Source organism: Chinchilla lanigera, unplaced genomic scaffold (genome assembly GCF_000276665.1).
Source record: "Chinchilla lanigera isolate Chin_1 unplaced genomic scaffold, ChiLan1.0 scaffold00086, whole genome shotgun sequence".
NCBI lineage: Eukaryota > Metazoa > Chordata > Mammalia > Rodentia > Chinchillidae > Chinchilla > Chinchilla lanigera.
Window position 1 is genome coordinate 9,543,959 of NW_004955487.1, and position 19,198 is coordinate 9,563,156.

The 19,198-nt window shown below is 47.2% G+C and overlaps 1 protein-coding gene across 3 annotated transcripts in view; it reads right to left on the bottom strand.

The window, feature by feature from the left end:
- Nucleotides 1-1,680: 1,680 nt before the first annotated feature.
- Nucleotides 1,681-19,198, bottom strand: part of Fam49a (family with sequence similarity 49, member A) — a 90,545-nt gene continuing 73,027 nt past the window's right edge. For all 3 annotated transcript variants that reach the window (XM_005404447.2, XM_013504374.1, XM_005404449.2), the window contains 9 exons: nt 16,039-16,160; nt 15,360-15,465; nt 14,323-14,459; nt 13,608-13,685; nt 13,260-13,376; nt 13,090-13,169; nt 11,299-11,425; nt 7,207-7,277; nt 1,681-4,703 (listed from right to left, as the gene is read on the bottom strand). In XM_005404447.2, coding sequence (XP_005404504.1) covers nt 4,640-4,703; nt 7,207-7,277; nt 11,299-11,425; nt 13,090-13,169; nt 13,260-13,376; nt 13,608-13,685; nt 14,323-14,459; nt 15,360-15,465; nt 16,039-16,160 — 902 coding nt within the window. In that variant the 3' untranslated portion in view covers nt 1,681-4,639. The remainder of the gene's footprint in view (nt 4,704-7,206; nt 7,278-11,298; nt 11,426-13,089; nt 13,170-13,259; nt 13,377-13,607; nt 13,686-14,322; nt 14,460-15,359; nt 15,466-16,038; nt 16,161-19,198) is intronic.

Below are 19,198 nucleotides of genomic sequence, written 5' to 3' on the forward strand. Positions count from 1 at the left end.
GGGAAAACTATATGATTTCACAGAGAGCAGGCTTTAAGAAGCTACAAGAACCATCCACACATGAGACCCCCATTTCAGAGGGCATTCTATGGAGGCATTTTGTAGAACACATTTTCAGAACATGAATTTCCACCAGCTATATGATTTTCAAAGTTTGTATAAGACAAACAAGCAGAAGACATACACATCAAGGATTTGTTAAGACAGGGCCAACAAAGCCCTCTCCCCTGGGGGATGACATTTGAGCTGAGACAGGAGCAGTAAGGTCTCCCTCTGTTCACTTAGTAAGGGTTACTGGGTGGGTCACATCAGTGAGGTACTAGACCAGTTCCCACCAGAATTTGGATAGATTAATGTATTTCACTAATATGAACAGTTTAAAGAAACTGATCAAAATTACTTATATTGTGGTAGCCAAATATAACATGGAGGATTCAAAAAGCAAACCCTTAGACATTTTATTTACTCATTGTTAAAGCGAAGACAAAGTTAGGTGTGACTCGAGATTGAAAATACCTACCAGGTTTTATGAGTGTGGCCAGATGATCTTCTTATCCCCATTTTTTCAAGATAATCCTTAATTATAACCATCTCTCCCGCTAGCATGAAAGGTATTTGGACCCACACTCTTCAGTTCTACACATTCTGTTCATTTTGCACGGCTCTTGGCTTGACACCCTTTAATGAGGTGCGCGCGCACACGCGCGCACACACACACACACACACACACACACACACACACTCTTTTCCTCCTCACTCCTTTTAGCTTTTGTCTACTTGTCACCTTACAGGAACTTTCCCACCCCTTCATGCCTCCAAATCATGCTAAGGACTGTGTCTGTCTTTCTACAGGGCACTAGGAAAGACTGCTCTTCGGAACAATCAGTTTCAAGGGATGAGCATTGGAAGTACATGAGTTTAAAATGCTCCAGGAAAGATTTAGGATTGAAGAGTTAATTGTTTTTGTGCTTACACTCTCTGGAAAATGTACTTCAGTGAAATAGGACTTTTGGAGATCTTGCCAAGTCCACAAGGTGCTACTGCCCTCAAAAGAAAGGACAAAAGAGTATTTAGTAGGTCTTGTGTTACTCTAGATATCAATCATGTCTCTGTTTATTTTTTTTTATATATATAATGAAGAATCTATGCTGAAATGAGTAAGAGACAGATGGTAGCAGAGGAACACGTTTTGGAAATTCCATGCGGTATTTGGAGAGAATGAGATGCAGAAAAGTGAAGAGCAGCTGGCGTGATTTCTTGAAGGCAGGTCTAGAAAATATCTAAGAGGGCGAACCACCATGTGCCATTAGCCACTTACCCTTGAACGGCCTATCAAAATACGGGGGTATCTTGAATATGTGCATAAACCAAACTTTAATTCTTCACTTCACACTCAAGAAGTCTGTATAAAAAGCAAGGCAAATCAGGCCAAAGAAATGACCATGACTTCTGAAAAAAACACATGATAGCTTTAAAACAACTTTGGGTGTGCGATAGCCTTTACCTATGCAGGGAGATTGTGTTCTATAGGTTGAGGCTTTTGGAGATAAAACCCCAATGTTAATTATTAACATCCAGAAAAGTCTGTAGGTGTGTAAGATGAGATATTGAATGAGAAGTCCCCGAACCCTACTGTGCAGCTGGAGCCCAAGATTGAGCAGGCTTTATTTTGCTTTTGAGGAAGCATGAAATTATTTTTATTTACCTGGAACAATGTATCAAACATCTGTGTTTACCATTGTCTTGACACACCCATTAGGACTAAGAACAAATGTCAGTGAAGCACGGTATTAACCACAACTAGATAATACCCAAGATCTTTTTGGTTGTTGGTTACTATTCCAGCCCTAATGGGCCAGCACAATTCAAAGCACCCATTTCCACCTGAGTTTTTACCTTTAATGCCTAGTGGCACTGAAAGGCTTCTGAGCAGTGTTAGAGTACCAAAGTAGTTATGTATCTGAGAAACATAATTTTCACCTTGCTGCTTGCCCAAAAATAAATATCTGAGTCATGGAAAACAACTATTTATTTGAAAACTATGAGACATCAAATATGAAATACAGTTAACATCAACACTGACACTGTCGCGAGCACCTTCCCCTAAACCACCCATGACTCTCGGACCCGTGTGCAGGCAGCATGAAAAGCTGATTGTCCGAGGATCCTAGATGCCTGGAGGACAGTGTTAAGAGACAGTGTCTCCCACAGCTGGGAGCAGACGTCCGCCCATTCCCGGCTGGTGATCACAGACACACAACCTGCCCTACCAGGACTCACAGGCAACAGCAGAGACCCTGGGCTCATCAGAATGCACGTCTGGCTGAATCCCAGCTTGGGGACAAGGTAGCTGGCTAAATGGAAGCAGACCTAGCAGCCTCACACATATGTTTGGTCCCATTTGATAGAAAGTCTAATTAAAAATTATAAATGTGCTGAACTATTTATACATTTATATATATCATGTGACAGATAATCCCTAACACTTTCTCACTGAACCAGCTGAGAGGCAGCTGTGATATAGATACATGGCTTGAGTTAAAGTCCCTTGGGCTGTGTTCAAGAGCCCAGTGGTGACTGGCAAGTCCTTTCTTCCCTTTACACCTTTATCTCCTTTTGGAGAGAAAAGAAAATGGACCCAAAGGTGGTAAATAAACATTGTATATTCCATTCTCCCAGGCTGGGCAGTTGTTGGCCAGGCATGGTAAGTGGATGCCAACCAGAACAACTGTTAAGCTGAACACTGAATGAGTCTGCTAACACTGCATCGCCGTACATTCTGGTTTCCTCTACGGTTTCAGAATTCGCAGGTTTGAAAGTGTCCTGGCAGCCATCTAGCATTTTTCTGTTCTGAAGAGTGAACCTCCTTCTAAGCAGCTGTACTCATCCAGCTTTCAACCTCCAAGGAAAGGCCCTTTCCTCTCCCTGTTGGCTGATAATTTGCATCTAGACCAGTGCTCTTTCCTGTCACTTGACAGGAAAACAAAACCAAACAAAAAAGTATTTATTCCCTTCTCCTGGAGGACTCAAGGGAATGCTGGCTGGCAATCTTCCCGCTTACTCCTTGGAATGCCACAAACACGGCCAGACCCAGCCTCCGGAACCATGACAGCGGGGCAACTCTTCCTTTCCAACAGAAATGAGCAAGCAGTCATTAGGTCCATCTTAAGATTTCCCTACAGGGGCTCAGTTCCATCCCATAGTAGTACTTCCAGGCCATATGGTGAAGAAGGAAGCACGTGGATTCAGGAGGGAAGCATCTTGGGTTCTGGTCCCACCTCGTAGCCATCCCGTGTGACCACATCGTGGGGCCTCGTCCTCCCTTGTCAGACAAAACAGTTTCCAAGATCACATTCTAGCTGAACTCAGTCTACACACAGAAATAGCTGAAGGCATCTCGGCAGGTGGGCAGTGTTTCTTAGAATCTACTCACAAAGGCGAATGGGTAGAGTCAGCTTTATTGGCTACCAGCCTTATAGGGCTTTTAGAGATTGTCTGTTTTAGTCGCCCATTTTATAGATGGATAAGGTGCAATGTGGAGAGCCAAGGGGATTTCTCAAGATCACACTGTGAATTGTTATAGGGCAGGGACTACACCCAGATACTTAGATCCTGGCTTTCACACCGTGCCCACCAGCAGCTCTGCAGGGGTAGGGTAGAGTTGCATTTTCACAACAGGGAACCAGGAAATGTGGGTGTTGTTTCTCTAAGCCCAGTTTTCTGGTAACTAATGTATTGCCCTTGACCTTTGTTCCCACAGGCATGGCCCACAGAGGACAGGGACAATGCGGGGCGGGGCAGGTGTCCAGCATTTGCAGGTAGCTAGCTGGAGGTCAGGTCTCAAAGCCAAGCTCCATTCCTCACCTCTGTAGGTGGAGGGTGAAACTGGAAGATGCCTACACTGACACCCTCTCTCTCTCCCTCTCTCTCTCTCAAATGCTCTAAAAAATCCCTGTCCTCAAGTCAGTTCAGCTGCAAGAACCCATCCATCTATCCCTGCTTCTTTCACTAACTGACTAAAACACAGGCGCTTTTCCTCTTGCAGAAGTAAAAGGGTGCCTTGGAGGGACAGAAGAGACTCAGCCAGAAGGAGAGACATTGATTAGTACAACATGCACAGACGGAAAGGTCGCGCTCTCGGTCTGCAGGCGGAGGACAGTGGGGCGTGTGGAACTCGGAGCACTGGTATCCTCCACATGCATTTCCCTTTCTTGCCTTCTGTTTCTGTCAGTTGCATCTCTTGTAGTTGAGCTGACTCAGGAAATCGAGACACTTTGTGTTTCTATGAACTATGCTCCCGGAGGGATAATACGTACAGCCAGAATTAAAACACTACCACAAACTATTAGGGATTTCTGATTGTTACAGGTATCATTGAAGACTCCAGGACAAGGTCAAAGTCTCCAAATCTGGCTTGGGAGAGGGGTTTTCTTTCAGACATTGAAGGTAAAGCTCTCAAGTCAATTTATACTCTGCTGGGCTGAGTCAGTCAGGGTACAAATTAAGGTCCATATATTTCAGGGACGAGAAGGAAACGGTTGTGTAAATACACAAGTATGAACATCAATCTGTATTAAATTATGTAAACATATACATCTTCTGAGGTCAGCACACAGATCCTCTTCTCAAAGCAGGGCTCCTACTGTAGCATTGCTCGAATCTGTTTGGAAGTTGACTCATCATTCAAGTGCTTTGTAGTGAACCTGAATGGGGAGGGAGGGAGGGAGAGAAAGGGAGGTCAGTGGTTCAGCAGACCTGTGCAAAAGCATCCCAAGTGACTGCCACCCATCTGCAAACAAAACTTACAAACCAAACATGAGGGCTTGCTTTAGACAAAGAGCCACACTCAGTACCGGGGACTGAACCCGGGGCCTTCACATCCCCTGTTCTTATTTTTTTATTTTTATTTTGAGATAAGGTCTCATTAAGTCACTAAATTGTCCAGGTTGGGCTCAAGTTGGCAATTCCCCTGCCTTAGTCTTCCATAGTGCTGGACTTACAGGTGTGCACCACCATGCTCAGCTTGAGTGCATAATCTTACCATCAAGGCAAGCCATGCTGAGTCACAAATTTCAGTACATGGATTTCCCAAAACTCAAAAGTTTATGTTCTCTGCTTGTGTGGCAGTACTTATCCTCACTGCATACTTATCCTCACCACTAGTGGGCACAAATGCCGGTGAACAAACCAAAAAACAATGGTGTGATCCACAGGCTCCCATTAACTTGATGTAGAAATTGTGATCCCCTCCCCATCCCAGAAAGGGGGAGATGGTTGGAGGGGTCAGAAAGGGGAAGTAAAAAGGATCAAGATGTGCACCAATTCCCCACCATGAACATATTCATTACACATCACAAACACACACTCATAAGCTAAAAGTAGTCCTTGTGCAAAGGAAAGTGATGATGTAACATGTAATAAACCCATGACCATGCCTAGGCGCCCCCTGGAAGTTTCCACTTGAATCACGAAGGTGAAGTAACTGCCTTGGTTTCACAGGAGAGGAAACAGATTCAGAGAGGTCACATGACCACTCCAGATCCCAAAGCTGACTGACTGAGAAACAACTTGTGCCTTTAGACTTGAATGCAGGGCAACTGCCTGGAAAGCTCTTTCCTTTCATTGTGTGCCCAACACAGCACGGACCCTCAAGCAGGTTCTGCCTGATTGAATGAAACTTTTAGTTTGAGAAATTCAGAAGTCAGTCTTCTTACTGTGTGTGGAAATCCAACCTGATGTGAAAAAGGTTTTTTTTCTAGCAGGAAATACCTTGGATAACTTGTAGAATTTGAGGTGCTCTCAGCTGGCATAGCAGCATACTCTATAATCTCAGCACTCTGGGAGGCTGAGGCAGGAAAATTCTAACATCCAGCCCAGCCTGGGCAGTTCAGTGACTTAAGCATGACTTTGTCTCAAAATTTAAAAAAATGAAAAAGGCCTGGGGATGCAGTTGACTGCGAAGGCCCTGGGTTTAAACGATGATGCTGTCATGGTATTACATTTTGGCAGGATGAACGCTTGGCACCTCAGGCCCCCAGCGCCAACTGCAGTGTCTAGGATTGGAGACAGCTCATGCATCACTGAATGAGACAGGCTAGAACTGAGTGTCCTTATCTTCTGCGAAGACTCACTGGCTGCTTCCTACATGTTAGTGGTAAGGTGGAGGGAAATTTAGGAGTAAGACAGCAGGCACCCCAGCCCTTCCAGAATGCCACCCAGGGTTGGGATGATTTACCCAGAAGCATGAGTCAACAACTTCCTGGAGATGTGTTTACTGCTGAAAACCAAGAACCCTCCGCTCAGGGTGGGAAGAGCAAGCGCATCTGTGCAGGAGTGGAGGCGCTGGGCACCGCCTCCATGTCAGCCCGCCCTCGGCTCACGTGCCGTCTCTGCTCCCTGGTTCAGTGCTGCTCTGTGAGGCAGGTGAGGCCAGGACAGACTGATGGGGCTGGCGTTTTTTAGCTCTAGTTTTCCAGGCTGATTATTTTCCGCACAGGTTTTATTTTCAGGGCAAGAGGGCTGTTAGCAGTGAGGGGCTACAGAAAGCCATAGCCAGCCAGACTTAGATGGCCTGTGGTGCCCAGCAGGCTTCTACATTCTAGTGGCTGCACACAAGAACTACCCAGGAAGCTGGCAGTCAGGCTTGCAAACAAACACAAGCCACGCACCAGCAAACACAAACCAGATGTCTCACCCCGTGATGCACACGGTCTGGGGCGGAGATGAGCTCTAGTGCTTCCTGAAGCTGCCCACATCCTCCCTCTGTGTGTGCAGCTGGGTTTGGGGACCACGCTAGAAGGGTGGAAGAGGGGCTGGGGATTTAGCTCAGTGGCCAAAAGCGCCTGCCTGGCAAGCGCAAGGTTGTGAGTTCAGTTCCCAGTACCGGAGAAAAACCAAAAAAAAAAAAAAAAAAAAAGAGAAGGGTGGAAGAGAAACTTCCATGGAGCCTCAGGCCATGTGGCTGAGGGTCAGTCCTGCTGTAGGTCCTAGCTTGGCCCTCTCCTCTGCATTGTTTAGCTAGTTATTTGACTTCTTTCAACCTCAATTTCTCCCATCTGTAAACAGGGAATGGTAAAAGTGGTGCCGGCCTTGGAGGTCACTGGGAAATCTACAGATATGTTCAAATGTATAAGCAGTCAAGCATGGTGCTCTGGCTCTCGGTTCCTGCCACATGGACATTTGCAACAGATCTGAAGGGAGCCTCACCTGAGGGCGTTCAGCAGTCCCTCCACGCTGTCTGGGGCCTGCTCCTTCAGAACCTTTATGCAGCCCTTCATCTGGAAGAGAAAGAACAGTCTGAATACTGGGGTAGCTCTGTCCCCGTCACTGTCTCTGTCCTAACACCGTCCACAGTGGCACAGCATTTCTGCCCACAGAGATGAACCAGCCTCACCTTCCCTTCAGGCTGAGCAGCTGTAGCTCTGGCTGTGCACCATGACCACCCCGGACTTCCAGGCCATCCCATCATTGTACATGTTCCTTTTGGGGACGAACACTGGAAACTTGGATCTCCTTGTCACTTACTTCAAGCCAAGTGCAAGGATGCGAAGCCCTCTGCTCGGTGCTTAGTTAAGATTCACTAAATGTCTTACAAACCTGATAACTTTATGCTTCCCTCTGCCCACGATGCTTTCCTTCTCCAGATGTTTGGGAAATTCTTACCACTTCTGCTTAGGTCTCAGCTGAAGTCCACCTACTCCAGGGGCTTCTTCTGACCTCTCAGGTAGAGAGTAACCATCACCTCTCTGCTGTCCCAGTGTCACTCTGGTATTTATCAGACCCCTTGCAGAGTCATTGCCCAAATTAAGTTGTCTCCCTCACTAGCCCAGGAGCACTTGGAGGTGCAGATCTGTGCCTTTATCAGTTCCCACAAGACTGGGGAAGAACAGCTGCAAAGATCTGAACCTCACAGAGGCCGAACATCTAGATTTCATCTGTTGGCTTGATTAGTATTTGCATGAATTTAGACAAGTTTCTTAGCTTTCTGTGCCCTTGGAATAGTTGTAATTTGAGCAGTACATGAAAATTAAATTCATAGAGATCACATCACCTTATATATATGCTGTAGTGTTTTTTAGCAAAGCAAGAATCTTTCTTCAAAGAAGATAATCATTCAATTTAAGCTCAGATGTTCATACAGGGTATGTACCAGATTTGCTTAGGGCTAGGGACTCTTTTATAATGGTTGCTTGTAAAGTTTTTCGGTGGCTGTATTTCTGGGATGTCAAAAGTTTGATTATAAAGACCTAACACAATCTATAAATTGTGCAAGCAGTCAAGGCATTTGGTGGGCACTTATAGGCTCATTAAGAAAGAATGTCAAGGTCAGGCAGTACTGTCTGCTGTGTTCCAGGATGGGGGAGACTGAGCAAGCAGCTAGGCACCATTCCAGGCTAGAGATGATATCAGAGAGGCAGAGATGTGGTCCCCCTTCTATTAGAGCTTACAGAGCAGTGAGAGGAAGGAAACAGACAGCTCATTATCATGCTGTGCTAAGTGTGGCTGTAACGCACCCGCGAGGGACCGTAGACATGGATGTGGGAAGAGACTGAATGTCTAGTTCTATTTCAGGGTACTTAAAGCTGTGGGTATGAATATAAGACACTGTCAGAGACATGGTTGGTGCCAGACCCAGCATCAATTTAGAAACACATTAGGAAATTAGGGGCTTTTTCTTCTACAAAACACCCTTGACAGGTGTTAAACATTCCAGAAATGTGGCTGATATGAAAAGGACAGGAAGAAACAGAGGAGGAGGAGGACCAGTAAGACCAGCCAGGGTGAGGGACCTGCAGAATGGGGGTGGGGTAAGGCTCTGGCTGACTCATGACACAGGAGGGTGCAGAAGAGGGAGGACACAGCTCCTAGGACCAAGGATGAGAGCTCTAGGCTTCTGAGCCAGACTCTGTGGGAGAAACACCTGAGCTGGAACTCAGGAGGGGAAACAGGTTTGTTGGTGAAGGAAAACATTTGGTTTGTGGCTGGCCATGTTTCAGGTGTCCAGAGGAAGTAAGTGCTGAAATTATGGGTGAAGCACAAACTGGGACAAGTGTTAAAAATTGGTTCCACATGGGCTCGTTTCATAAAATGTTAAGGAACTCATTTGAAAACAGCACCTCACCTAAACTACCCACCTTTCCGCGCACCCAAGATCTGCTCTCTAGACAGCTGACCCCTGTGGGTGCTTTCTCCCTCTGGGGATTCCTTCTACTGCAGTACTATTCCTTCCCTCTGTCCATTTAGAAAAACCCTACACCTTCTTCAAGGACCTCGTCAAATTTCACACTGTCTCTGCCCTAAGCAGCCTGTCTCTCCCTCACCTGGGTGTGCAGAGCTTGCTGCACATCTATTCTGCAAATCAGGGCACCTCTCTCAGGGCCTCACAGACACATTTTCTTCTTTGCAGCTGATGTTGCAGCCCTTGGGACTTATAAACCCAGTGCCCGTAACTGTGGCTCACAAGCAGACCGTGCCTGGAGGATGCACGTCAAAGAAAATGGCCCATCATCAAAGAAAATGACCCATCTCACACATGCACTGTGCAGTGACCCTGACCCTTTCTTAGAGCCACATGCAAAGCTCAGAGGACAAGCCTTACTATGCACCTCTGCGAGCAGACAGACTTCATCAAGACTGCCTGTGAAGGTTAGCACTGTGCACCTCGATGGAAAGACTATAAATGATACAGAAAGCCAAGCTTTTCAAAAGTTAGGGTATGAGGCATAATCGCACCCAGTGAATTTTTAATTGCTGACTGTGTGAGAAATTAATAAATGGCAATGGAAGGTGAAGATCTCTCGAGTATCGATCTATTTATACTCCACCTATAGTATGGAAAAATTTTAAGCCTCACAAAAACACAGTCACATAAGTTTAGCATGTGAAAGGATGTCCAAAATATACTGCTGTAGAAATGAAATGCTTTTTAAGAGCATGTTGAGCTGGGGCTTAATTTGTGAAGCACACACATTCATACACATACACACACAGATGGGTGGACAGGTATATGCTCACGTGAATACCGGTCACATGGCAGGTGAGATTATTACAGATATATTTAATGTTCTACAATTTGATTTCCTACATTTCAAAAACTTATTACTGAGTATTCACTTTTGTGGCAAATGGATATAATTAAAATAAAAATCACAAAGATTTTATGAAGAATTATGCCAAACTCAGCAGTTTTCTTAGCATTTTGTGCTCAACACCCAGAACTTCAAGGAGTGTAATCCAAGTTACATTTTTCACTGATAAACTTCCTTGCACTCCTCTTTGCACTCTTCAGACCCTTGGCTTCTCTGGGCATGCAGACTTGCTCTTGACAGTACCAGTGCAGGCAGTGTGCTACCCAGCCTTAGCCACGTTAGAGTAAGTTAGGGTCAAGAGGTTCTATTCTGCCATTGCACCGCTTTAAAGTAATGCATGCTATGCACTATGAAGTTGGTGCTGCAGGCAAGTGCTGGGCTAATGGGAGATGTGCTTTATCCCATAGGTCGACAGGATAGCACCTGCACCCAAATCATGGGTTTGCCAATAGTTTCCATCCAGCCATCCATCCATCCATCCATCCATCCATCCATTCAGTAAAACACCACAGAACAACTATTGAGTGTCATGCACTAATTGCCAGATGCTGTGCTACACAGTGAAGGAGACAGCAGACATACAAATTATGTCCTTGTCATTGTCTAAAAAGTTTGACTTTGTTGGAAGGTCAGAAAATGCAAACTTGTGAGTGCTCTGAGGAGCAGAGGAAAAGGAAGTCTGTACCCATGCAGAGCACAGGAAATGCTTTTCTGGATGAGATAACATTGCAGAGTGGATGAAAGAAATCTGCCCATCAGACAGGAGGAGAAAGGGCCCTTTGAGCAGAGGGAAAGGATCACATGCACTTATTTACAGTCATGAGACTGGGTGGGGCAAAGACACGGAGTTATAAGAGAGGAAACTGAATGGTGATGTAACGTTTGCGTATGGTGCTTGTAATCCAGTACCTCCCAACTTTTTTCTTGTTAGGACACATGTGAGAGTGAAATCAGCACAGGACACTGGGTTAATAGAGGGACAGAGAGCTGCTAAGGGACTGGTGATCTGCTCGCTATACTAGGATGAGGGACACATGTTCCAGCTATGCCTTACTGCTGTGTGTTTGAGGCTGTACCTCTGTCCCAAGCACAGGACAAAGGGGGACTGCATCTTGGAGAGGCCACTCCCAGTGGGGGTATGGAGGCCAGAGGAAAAGGACAAGGTCTACAGGGCTCTTATCTAGAAAGGGCATTGCACAGCTGTTCTTACGTCGATCTTGGATGTCTTGCAGAAGGCTCCCACAGGGTGCACGTGGTCGTAGAGGATGATAACCCCCACCATCACCCTCATGCAGAACATGAGCGTCTCTTCACTCGTGAACCTGCTCCGGTACTCCCTGCAAGAGAGAAGACAGTGGCCGTGGCACCTCTTCAGCAGAGCAGCCGACGGGGGCTCTGCTGCTTGAAGGGGCTGCTCTCCGCATCCTCTCTGGAGAGCAACCCTGGGCTGCCAGAGCCGGGCTAATGCGCTCCTGAAGAGACCATGACAGAAATTCCTCTTGAATCTATCGAACCGGCAATTCAGTGTGAAAATGAGGGAAATCAGAGGACAGTAAATTCTTGCTTCTGCCCTTCAGTGCCCAGCTCATCATGCACATCACCCCCGCCCATCAATCTTGAGTATTTTATAGCAGGTCCCTCTGGCTGTCCAAGATTGTAGAGAATAATGGCTTCATCACAGAGACAAAGAATTGGACTTGTTCTTACAGAGAAGCTATAGGGTCTATAGTCAGAGTAACTTCCTTTGTTAAGACCCGAGTGCAGGCTTGATGGGATGGGTGAAGAAATGATATACCATTCACCGAGCAGAGAGCATGTGTAGAGCTTGCATTTTGTTCACTTACCTTATGGGTGTCCATCATGATTTAGATAATTTCAGACAATTCTAGAGATTTCCTTAGCATCTATTTTATGATGAATTTGCCCCATAATGAAGGTGGCTGCTATTTCTGACTTAGTATAGATCTTAACTTTGGTATAGATAAAATATTTGAAATTAATACCCTCTTATACATGAGTAGAAAATGTTTTATAAGATTTTGTGGCTTTCATAAACATTCTGAAAAACAGAAGATGTTTGGGAAACTTTATTAGACAAGGAGATCGAGGAAGGACCAGAGAGGCCAGGACACCTAGTCATTGGGACAGGAGAGGGTACAGATGTGTGCAGACCCCTGGTTTCGACAGGAGACTTCCCCATAATTATGCTGCTTCATCAGCAATAACTCAACCAATTTTTAACCCTAAGAACTAATAACTAGCTTCGGTACAAAGAAATAGTCTTAGGACAGAGAGACAGAGAGAGAGAGAGAGAGAGAGAGAGAGGCAGAGACAGAGACATGGAGAGAGACAGAGAGAGACGCAGAGACAGAGAGCCATTATTCTGCAGCAGTCATACCACTTTTACTCTCCTACTCTGATTCTGAATTTCTTAAATCTTCTCTATAATGTATCTATAGTAATAGTCATCTAACCTTCTCCATTTGGTCTTTGCCTATCTTCATGTGTATATATGTAGGCATGCACATATGTATGTATGTAGGTATGCATGTATATATGCATGTGCTTGCAGGCTTAGGATTGAACCAAGGGCCTTTATACTGAGGTACATTTCCAGTCTTTTTTGTTTGTTTTTGAAATAAGATCTCATTAAGTTCCTTCAACTTGAGATTCTCCTGCCTCAGCCCCCTAGAGTGGTAAGACTATGGACATGTGCCACTACATGTGGTCGTCCTTATATATCATTTAGTGGCATCTTTGCACCCTGGTTCTGCCATCTAACAAGCTCTGAGACCTTTGGGAGCTTAATCAGCCAATTTGAATCTCAGCTTCTTGGACTACAGAAAGAAAGGTAAAGATACCTGCTGCCCAGAGTTCCTTCTGAGCTTGAAGCAGGTAATATAATGGGAACTTTCTGTACTGACCCACTGGTACACAACTTGTCTTAACGGGTCGCAGCTGGGTGAAGTGCCAACTGAAAATGCGCCTTGGGTTCACTTACGGAGTTTCCAGCATGACTTTGCAGACACTGGTCATTGTACTGAGGCAGTCCGTGGTGTTTTCTATCGGCAGGGTTTTGTTCTACATTGGGGACACAAATGCATGTTAGTTCTGCGAGCAGCTTTTACTCACAAATAAGAAAGAAGCAGCTTGCTGCTCAACTCTGCTTACTTCAGAGACAAAGTGCATGGTGGCATTGCTCAGGGTTTTCAGCATTGGCGTGGCTTCTGCGTAGAAGAGGGACATTCGATTGGCCATCTCGTTATTAACTTCATTCTCAATGTCTAGCTGAGGAGAAAGGAAGAGAAAGTGCAATTAGAAACCTGAAGGGCTGGGGCTGGGGATATAGCTCAGTGGCACAAGCGCCTGCCTGGCAAGCACAAGGTTCTGAGTTCGATTCCCGGTACAAAAAAAAAAAAAAAAGAAAGAAACATAAAGGGCTGTCTTCTCCTCATGCTCTGCTTGACCCAGAAAACAAAAAAGCTGCAGGGATCGGGACCCCAGGATCCCAAGACTCACGTGCATGTTGTTGATACGATTGCGACTTATTGTTCTTCGGTAGTAGCTGAAGTCATTCTGAATTGCTGGATTCCTCATCTGAAGTTAGAAGACAGGAGAGAGAAGGTCATTTCCTGGCAGCAGTTGCAGAAATGTGCATTAAGAAGCCAGGTACTGGATTCTGTCAAAATGCCAGGACTTCTCCTGTTTCCCCCAAAATAAGACCTAACTAGAGATCAAAAGTGCCCACCGCAGTCATCCTATCCTTGCCTTACCTGTCATTAGAGTAGCCACCCCCTGAGAAAATAGTGCGGTATAATCTGCTGCAGGACACTGGCCATCACCATGATAACAACCAGTTATTAAGCTGAAGTTTATTTTCTGGTTAGGTCTTATCATTGGGGAAACACGGTCTTTGTTAACACAACAATCAAAGAAACTTCTAGTTAAAACTAAAGACCCATAACTTCACCATTCTAAATCATGCCCTGTGCTTGCTGTAGGCTAGATTTCAGTTAAGTCTATGGGTTCCCAGTGAGGAACAGACCCTTAAAGAAGTTTTCCTCTCATTTCATTTGGCAGATTCTAAATTTCCATACATAAATCATCATCTTACTAAATGCGAATCTCTTGAGCGGAATGGGGCTCTAAGGAAGGAGCTGCCTATGCTCCCACCCCAGCTCCAGTGGAAGGCTTGGGACAGGGCTGGACACCTTCACAGTGCACTGGCTCTGACCTTCAGCTCATCAAACCGAAGCGTAAAGTGCAAGATTTCCGCGAACTCCTTTGCCAGGGCTTGCTCGCGCTCCAGGTGCTGGGTTGGCGTGTAGGGCGGGCACGTCAGGGACTCCAGCAGACTCTGCAGGGCTGTCTCTGGAAGCCAAGGGTGAACACTGTCCTCAGCCCCGCTGACCACCTTAGGGGCCCCTCTGGGGTCCCTGGTCCCCACATGCTGCCCGGGCAGTGGCAGCTGCCATGCAAGCAGACGAGGCCTCCCCCAGCCTGGGCCAGCAGCTCCAGGGCGGGAGCCCTGCGGCTACAGCGTTTGGTCAGCACCCTCTACGCTCAGCCTGCAGGTCTGCCAGTCCCAATTCCTGCCCCAAGAAGAGGACACGAGTTCGCTGGGCTCTCCTAAGAGCCACTTATGGAGAAAGAAGAGGTCCGATTGTGTGTGTGGTCTTTTTTTTTTTTTGGTAACTGGAATTGAACTCATGACCTTGCACTTGCCAGGCAGGCACTCTGCCACTGAGCTACATCCCTGACCCTCTAAAGGGCCAGCTTTGAACACATGGCTTAGGTCTCTGGCTCCACACAGAGTGAGCGCTGCTCCCACTTCTCTTCCTCTATGCTCTGACCTAATCCCAGGAATGCTTTCCTCCAGAACCACCACCATATTACCCCTGCCTGCCGATCGTAACCAGGGCTAATTTTGGAGGTAAGGCTTATACTATGAGAACCCTGAGAAATCATGCTGTGGCTTAGTTCCTGGCTAGGTCTTATTTTGGGGAAAACGGGGTATGAGGACTTGGACTTCGGACACCCACTCCCACTGTGCCCACAGAGAACATGCCAGCAGAAGCACTCTCAGTGTGCCAGGGCCTGCGCGGCAGAAATGTGGGCGACTCAAGAAGGAGAACGGGATAGACGCTGCTGATGGCTGGCCTCCCAGGACACCAGTGGGCACAGGACGTGTCTCAGCGGCTCCTGCTGCCTTCTCAAATGATAAAGCAAAGCCTCCTGCGTGCGAGACAGGGAGACCAGAAGGAGACCCACCGAGCCGGATGGAGAACTCGTAGAAGCGCTTCAGCCTCACCACCAAGGGACACACCGCGTTCCAGGCCTTTTCTTGAAGCTGGATGTCATTGGGGTTTTGAATCGCCTGCAAGGATGCAGCAGAATTGCACGTGACTCCTGCCATTGTTCTTTCGACAACCTCACTCTTCCCTTGCTTGTCTCTAAAGAATCTACAGGTTTTATTTCCCTAGACTTCTAACAGCACAGAGTACCAGGGGTCCTAAGCCCCGGGCCATGGCCTGTGGAACCAGGCCTCACACTACGAGGCAAGAGGCAGACATCGAGCGCTGCTTCCCTGTGCTAGGTGCTCCCAGTACTGCACCACCAGCCCAAGCTCCACCTCGTCTGGATTGGGCCTCAGATGCCCAAATGAACGCAAACCTTACTGTAAATTGTGCATTGTGGGATCTAGAATGTGAGCCCCTCAAATCATCCCTAAACCACTCTCTCATCCAACCTTCCCCACAGGGCAGTGGAAAGCTGCCTCCGTGGAGCTGGTCCTGGGCTGTGTGTGTGTGTGCGTGTGTGTGTGTCTGCATGCGTCTGTCTCTATGCATGTGGGCTGTGTGTGTGTATGTGTGTGTGTCTGCACGCGTCTGTCTCTATGCATGTGCCTCTCCCCTCTGCCCCAGCTCTGGAGCTCTGTGCTGTCTCGTACATCTCGGATCTCTGGCCCGGCGCCCTTGTAGGCCTGAAGATCGGCGAGGATACTCTCGGAGTCCTGCAGCACGGCGCTGATCTGGTTCCAGATCTCCCTCTCCCCTTCTGTGGGCTGGGCATCTGAGCGGGGGAAACCAAACACACAGAGGCAGGTGTCACAAACTGTGGAGGACACTGGCAACAGTCCTGCCCGCCCAACTGCCAGCTCACTCCTGCAGACTGCAAGGCCGCTCTTTCCCTAAAAGCTGCTGGAAAGGAAAAGTACGCAGCACCCCAGGCCTCAGCTGAGGACACCCAGGACTTTGCCGCACACTTGAACCTGGTGTGTTGGGACCACTCGTGCATTTGTTGATGTGAAGTACATTTTTTCACATACCTGTTCTATGTACCAGGTGACTAAAGGCATCAATACTCTCTTTTGGGGTCAACTCTTCCTTCTTGCCCAGGACTTCTTAAATTCAAAGCCTATTTTTAACTGCGGTAAAGCACATGTACTGTAAATGCATCACCTTAACCTTTTTTACATGCAGAGTTCAATGGATTTTTACTGCCATAGCCATGACCACCACCCAGCTGGTCTCAGGGAGCACCCATTTTCCTACAAATGATTCAAGGTTACCCTTTTTATAGTATAGTAGTACTCTGCTGTGTGCAAAATCCACATTTTCTTTCTCTATTCATCTACCGATGGGCACAGAAGCCGCTTCCAAGGTTTGGCTGTTACGAGTTGTGCTGCTATAAACATAGGTAAGTATAGGTTACGTAATGCAAGGTCTTTAACTCTTTTGGGACAAAACCTAGAAGGGGAACAGCTAAGTCAAATGTAATTTCTAGTTGCAGTTTTTTGGAGGAATTCCTGCACTGACTTCCATAGTGGTTGTACTACTTTACATTCCCACCATGACTGGAAGGCGGCTCCTTTCCCCTTCCGCCTCGCCAGCGTTCGGTACTATTTGCTCTCTCCAGGGTGGCCGTGCACGGGCCTCTTCACCTATCTCCTCATCAGGCCTACCCACCACCCAAAATCGCAGTTGCACTTCCTGGGAAGTGAAGGGAGCCGTGAGCCACGCATAGTAATTCTCTCTTAATGCAAAATCCACAGGCTTCCAGAGGGGGGGCGGACACTTTGCAAACTCCTAGCAATGAGATGAGTTCCGTCAGGGGAAGGAAGCCTTCCAGTTTGCACAGGCAGGGGTCAGAGAAGGAGAAGATGAGTGTGGCTGCAGGTCTGGCCTCCTGCAGGGCCGGCGAGGAAGGCCCGGCGAGGAGGGCGCTGGGAGCAGCCAGTGCTGGGTTTGGCAGAGCTGGTGGGGAGGGGCGAGAGACCCGTCTGGCTGTACAAGAGCCGGGAGGAGCTGTGTACACCTTCACCTCTGCGCCCCTCCCGGTACCTGCAAACTCTGGCCGTGTTTGCTTAGATATGATGCTGCTCATAACACAGAACATGTTATACAAACTTTTCTCAAAGTGCTCTCAATCCTTCAACACAAACCTCAAAACCCAGAAGCCAAGAAGCTCATAACAAGAAAGCAGATTCAGAGAAGTGCAGACAGCTTCCAAGTGGGAACAGAGAAAAGTGCCAAGCAGAGAACCTGGAAAACAAATAAGAATGGAACACCCACGCATGCAGATTCTTTTCCCTTTTGATGAGTGTATCAAACAAAATCACATCCTAAACATGACAATCTCCTAAAGAGAAATTTATTTGGATAAGAGCGAGGTATGGTGGTGCACATCTGTAATCTTAGCATTCTGGAGGCTGAGGCAGGAGGATTCCCGTGAGTTATAGGCCAGCCTGGGTGCATACTGAGTGCAAGGTCAGCTTGGACTACACAGCAAGATCCTGTCTAAAAAAGAGGAAAAGCAAAATAGAGCCCTAGGACCAAGATCCTAAGAACTCAGAAAGCTGAATATAATTATAAAACAGTCTGTGAAAGAGGATGGCACCTGGCCGCTAGGAAGGAAAGCTTCCATGCTCGGCTGCCACACAACTCCCTTTCAGAAAGTCACCACTCTAAAGGTTTAGGTGGAACACCACTCTAAAGGTTTAGTGGGATGGAAGAGGAATTCAGAAAGAACCCAATCACATCCTGATGATGGTTACACTTAGATCCAAAAAGACAAATGTTGCACAGCAGTTTTTCCAAATAGAAGATTTTCCTAGGTGCTTTAAGAATAAATGTTTCAAGCCAGAGGAGGTGGTGCACATTTGTAATCTCATTACTGGGTAGGCTGAGGCAAGAGGACTCCAAGTTCAAACTTAGCCTGGGCAATTTAGCAACTCTGTCTCAAAAAATAAATAAAAAAGCAGCTCAGTGTGAAGGCCCTGGGTTCAATCCCCAGTGTTGGAAAAACAAAAGCAGAAAGAAATTTTTCAGTAGACCAGTATAATCCCTCTCACAACTGCAGGGAGTGGCATTTCCTGATGCAGACCGGCAGGGGCGATCTGGATGGGACCGCAGAGCTGGGGGGCGGCTTAGGGATGGAGCTGTGGATCTGGAGGTGGTGTGAACCTTCTTGCAGCCAGCAGTGGCATATGGTTAGCGTCCACCGGGCAGCGGTGAGCTGCGAACAGCAGCCTCCACCCAGCCTGCTCTCCGAAGTGCTTCTCCCTGCGACGTCCCGTACCCTTGGAAATACTCATGTGCGGCCCCTTGTGGAGGTGGGGCTAAGGTGGGAGAAACCTGGCCACCCTCTGCCTTCTTGCCTGCAGGCGCTCTCTCCCACCATGTGTTGGTCTTGTTGGACACATGGTTTCTTCCTCCTCTCCCTCGTGTCACCCCCTCTTTCAGCCAGTATTAAAGCTTCTGTGCCTGCAACACAGCCAGAATGCAGAAAATCCTGTGGGCACTCAGCTCACCAATGGTAGCAGCTCTCCAGGTGTGTGTGTCCCACTGGGACAAGCACTATGCAGCCCTTGGTGACATCTACCCTTGGCCCAGTTCCCCGCAGGGACAAGATTCGTCCCGCTTCACCCCTAGCTAAAGGGTCAGGTCTTTGGAACTGACTCTGGGTGATCTCAGCAGCCAGATGTAGGACTGCAGGCTTCCACTCACATTGTGATTCCAGAGCAGGGCAAGGCACCTGATTCCAGAAACATTTGTTAAGTAAAGAACTGAATGAATGATTCCAATTTTCTTTGCACATTGCGTTCAGTG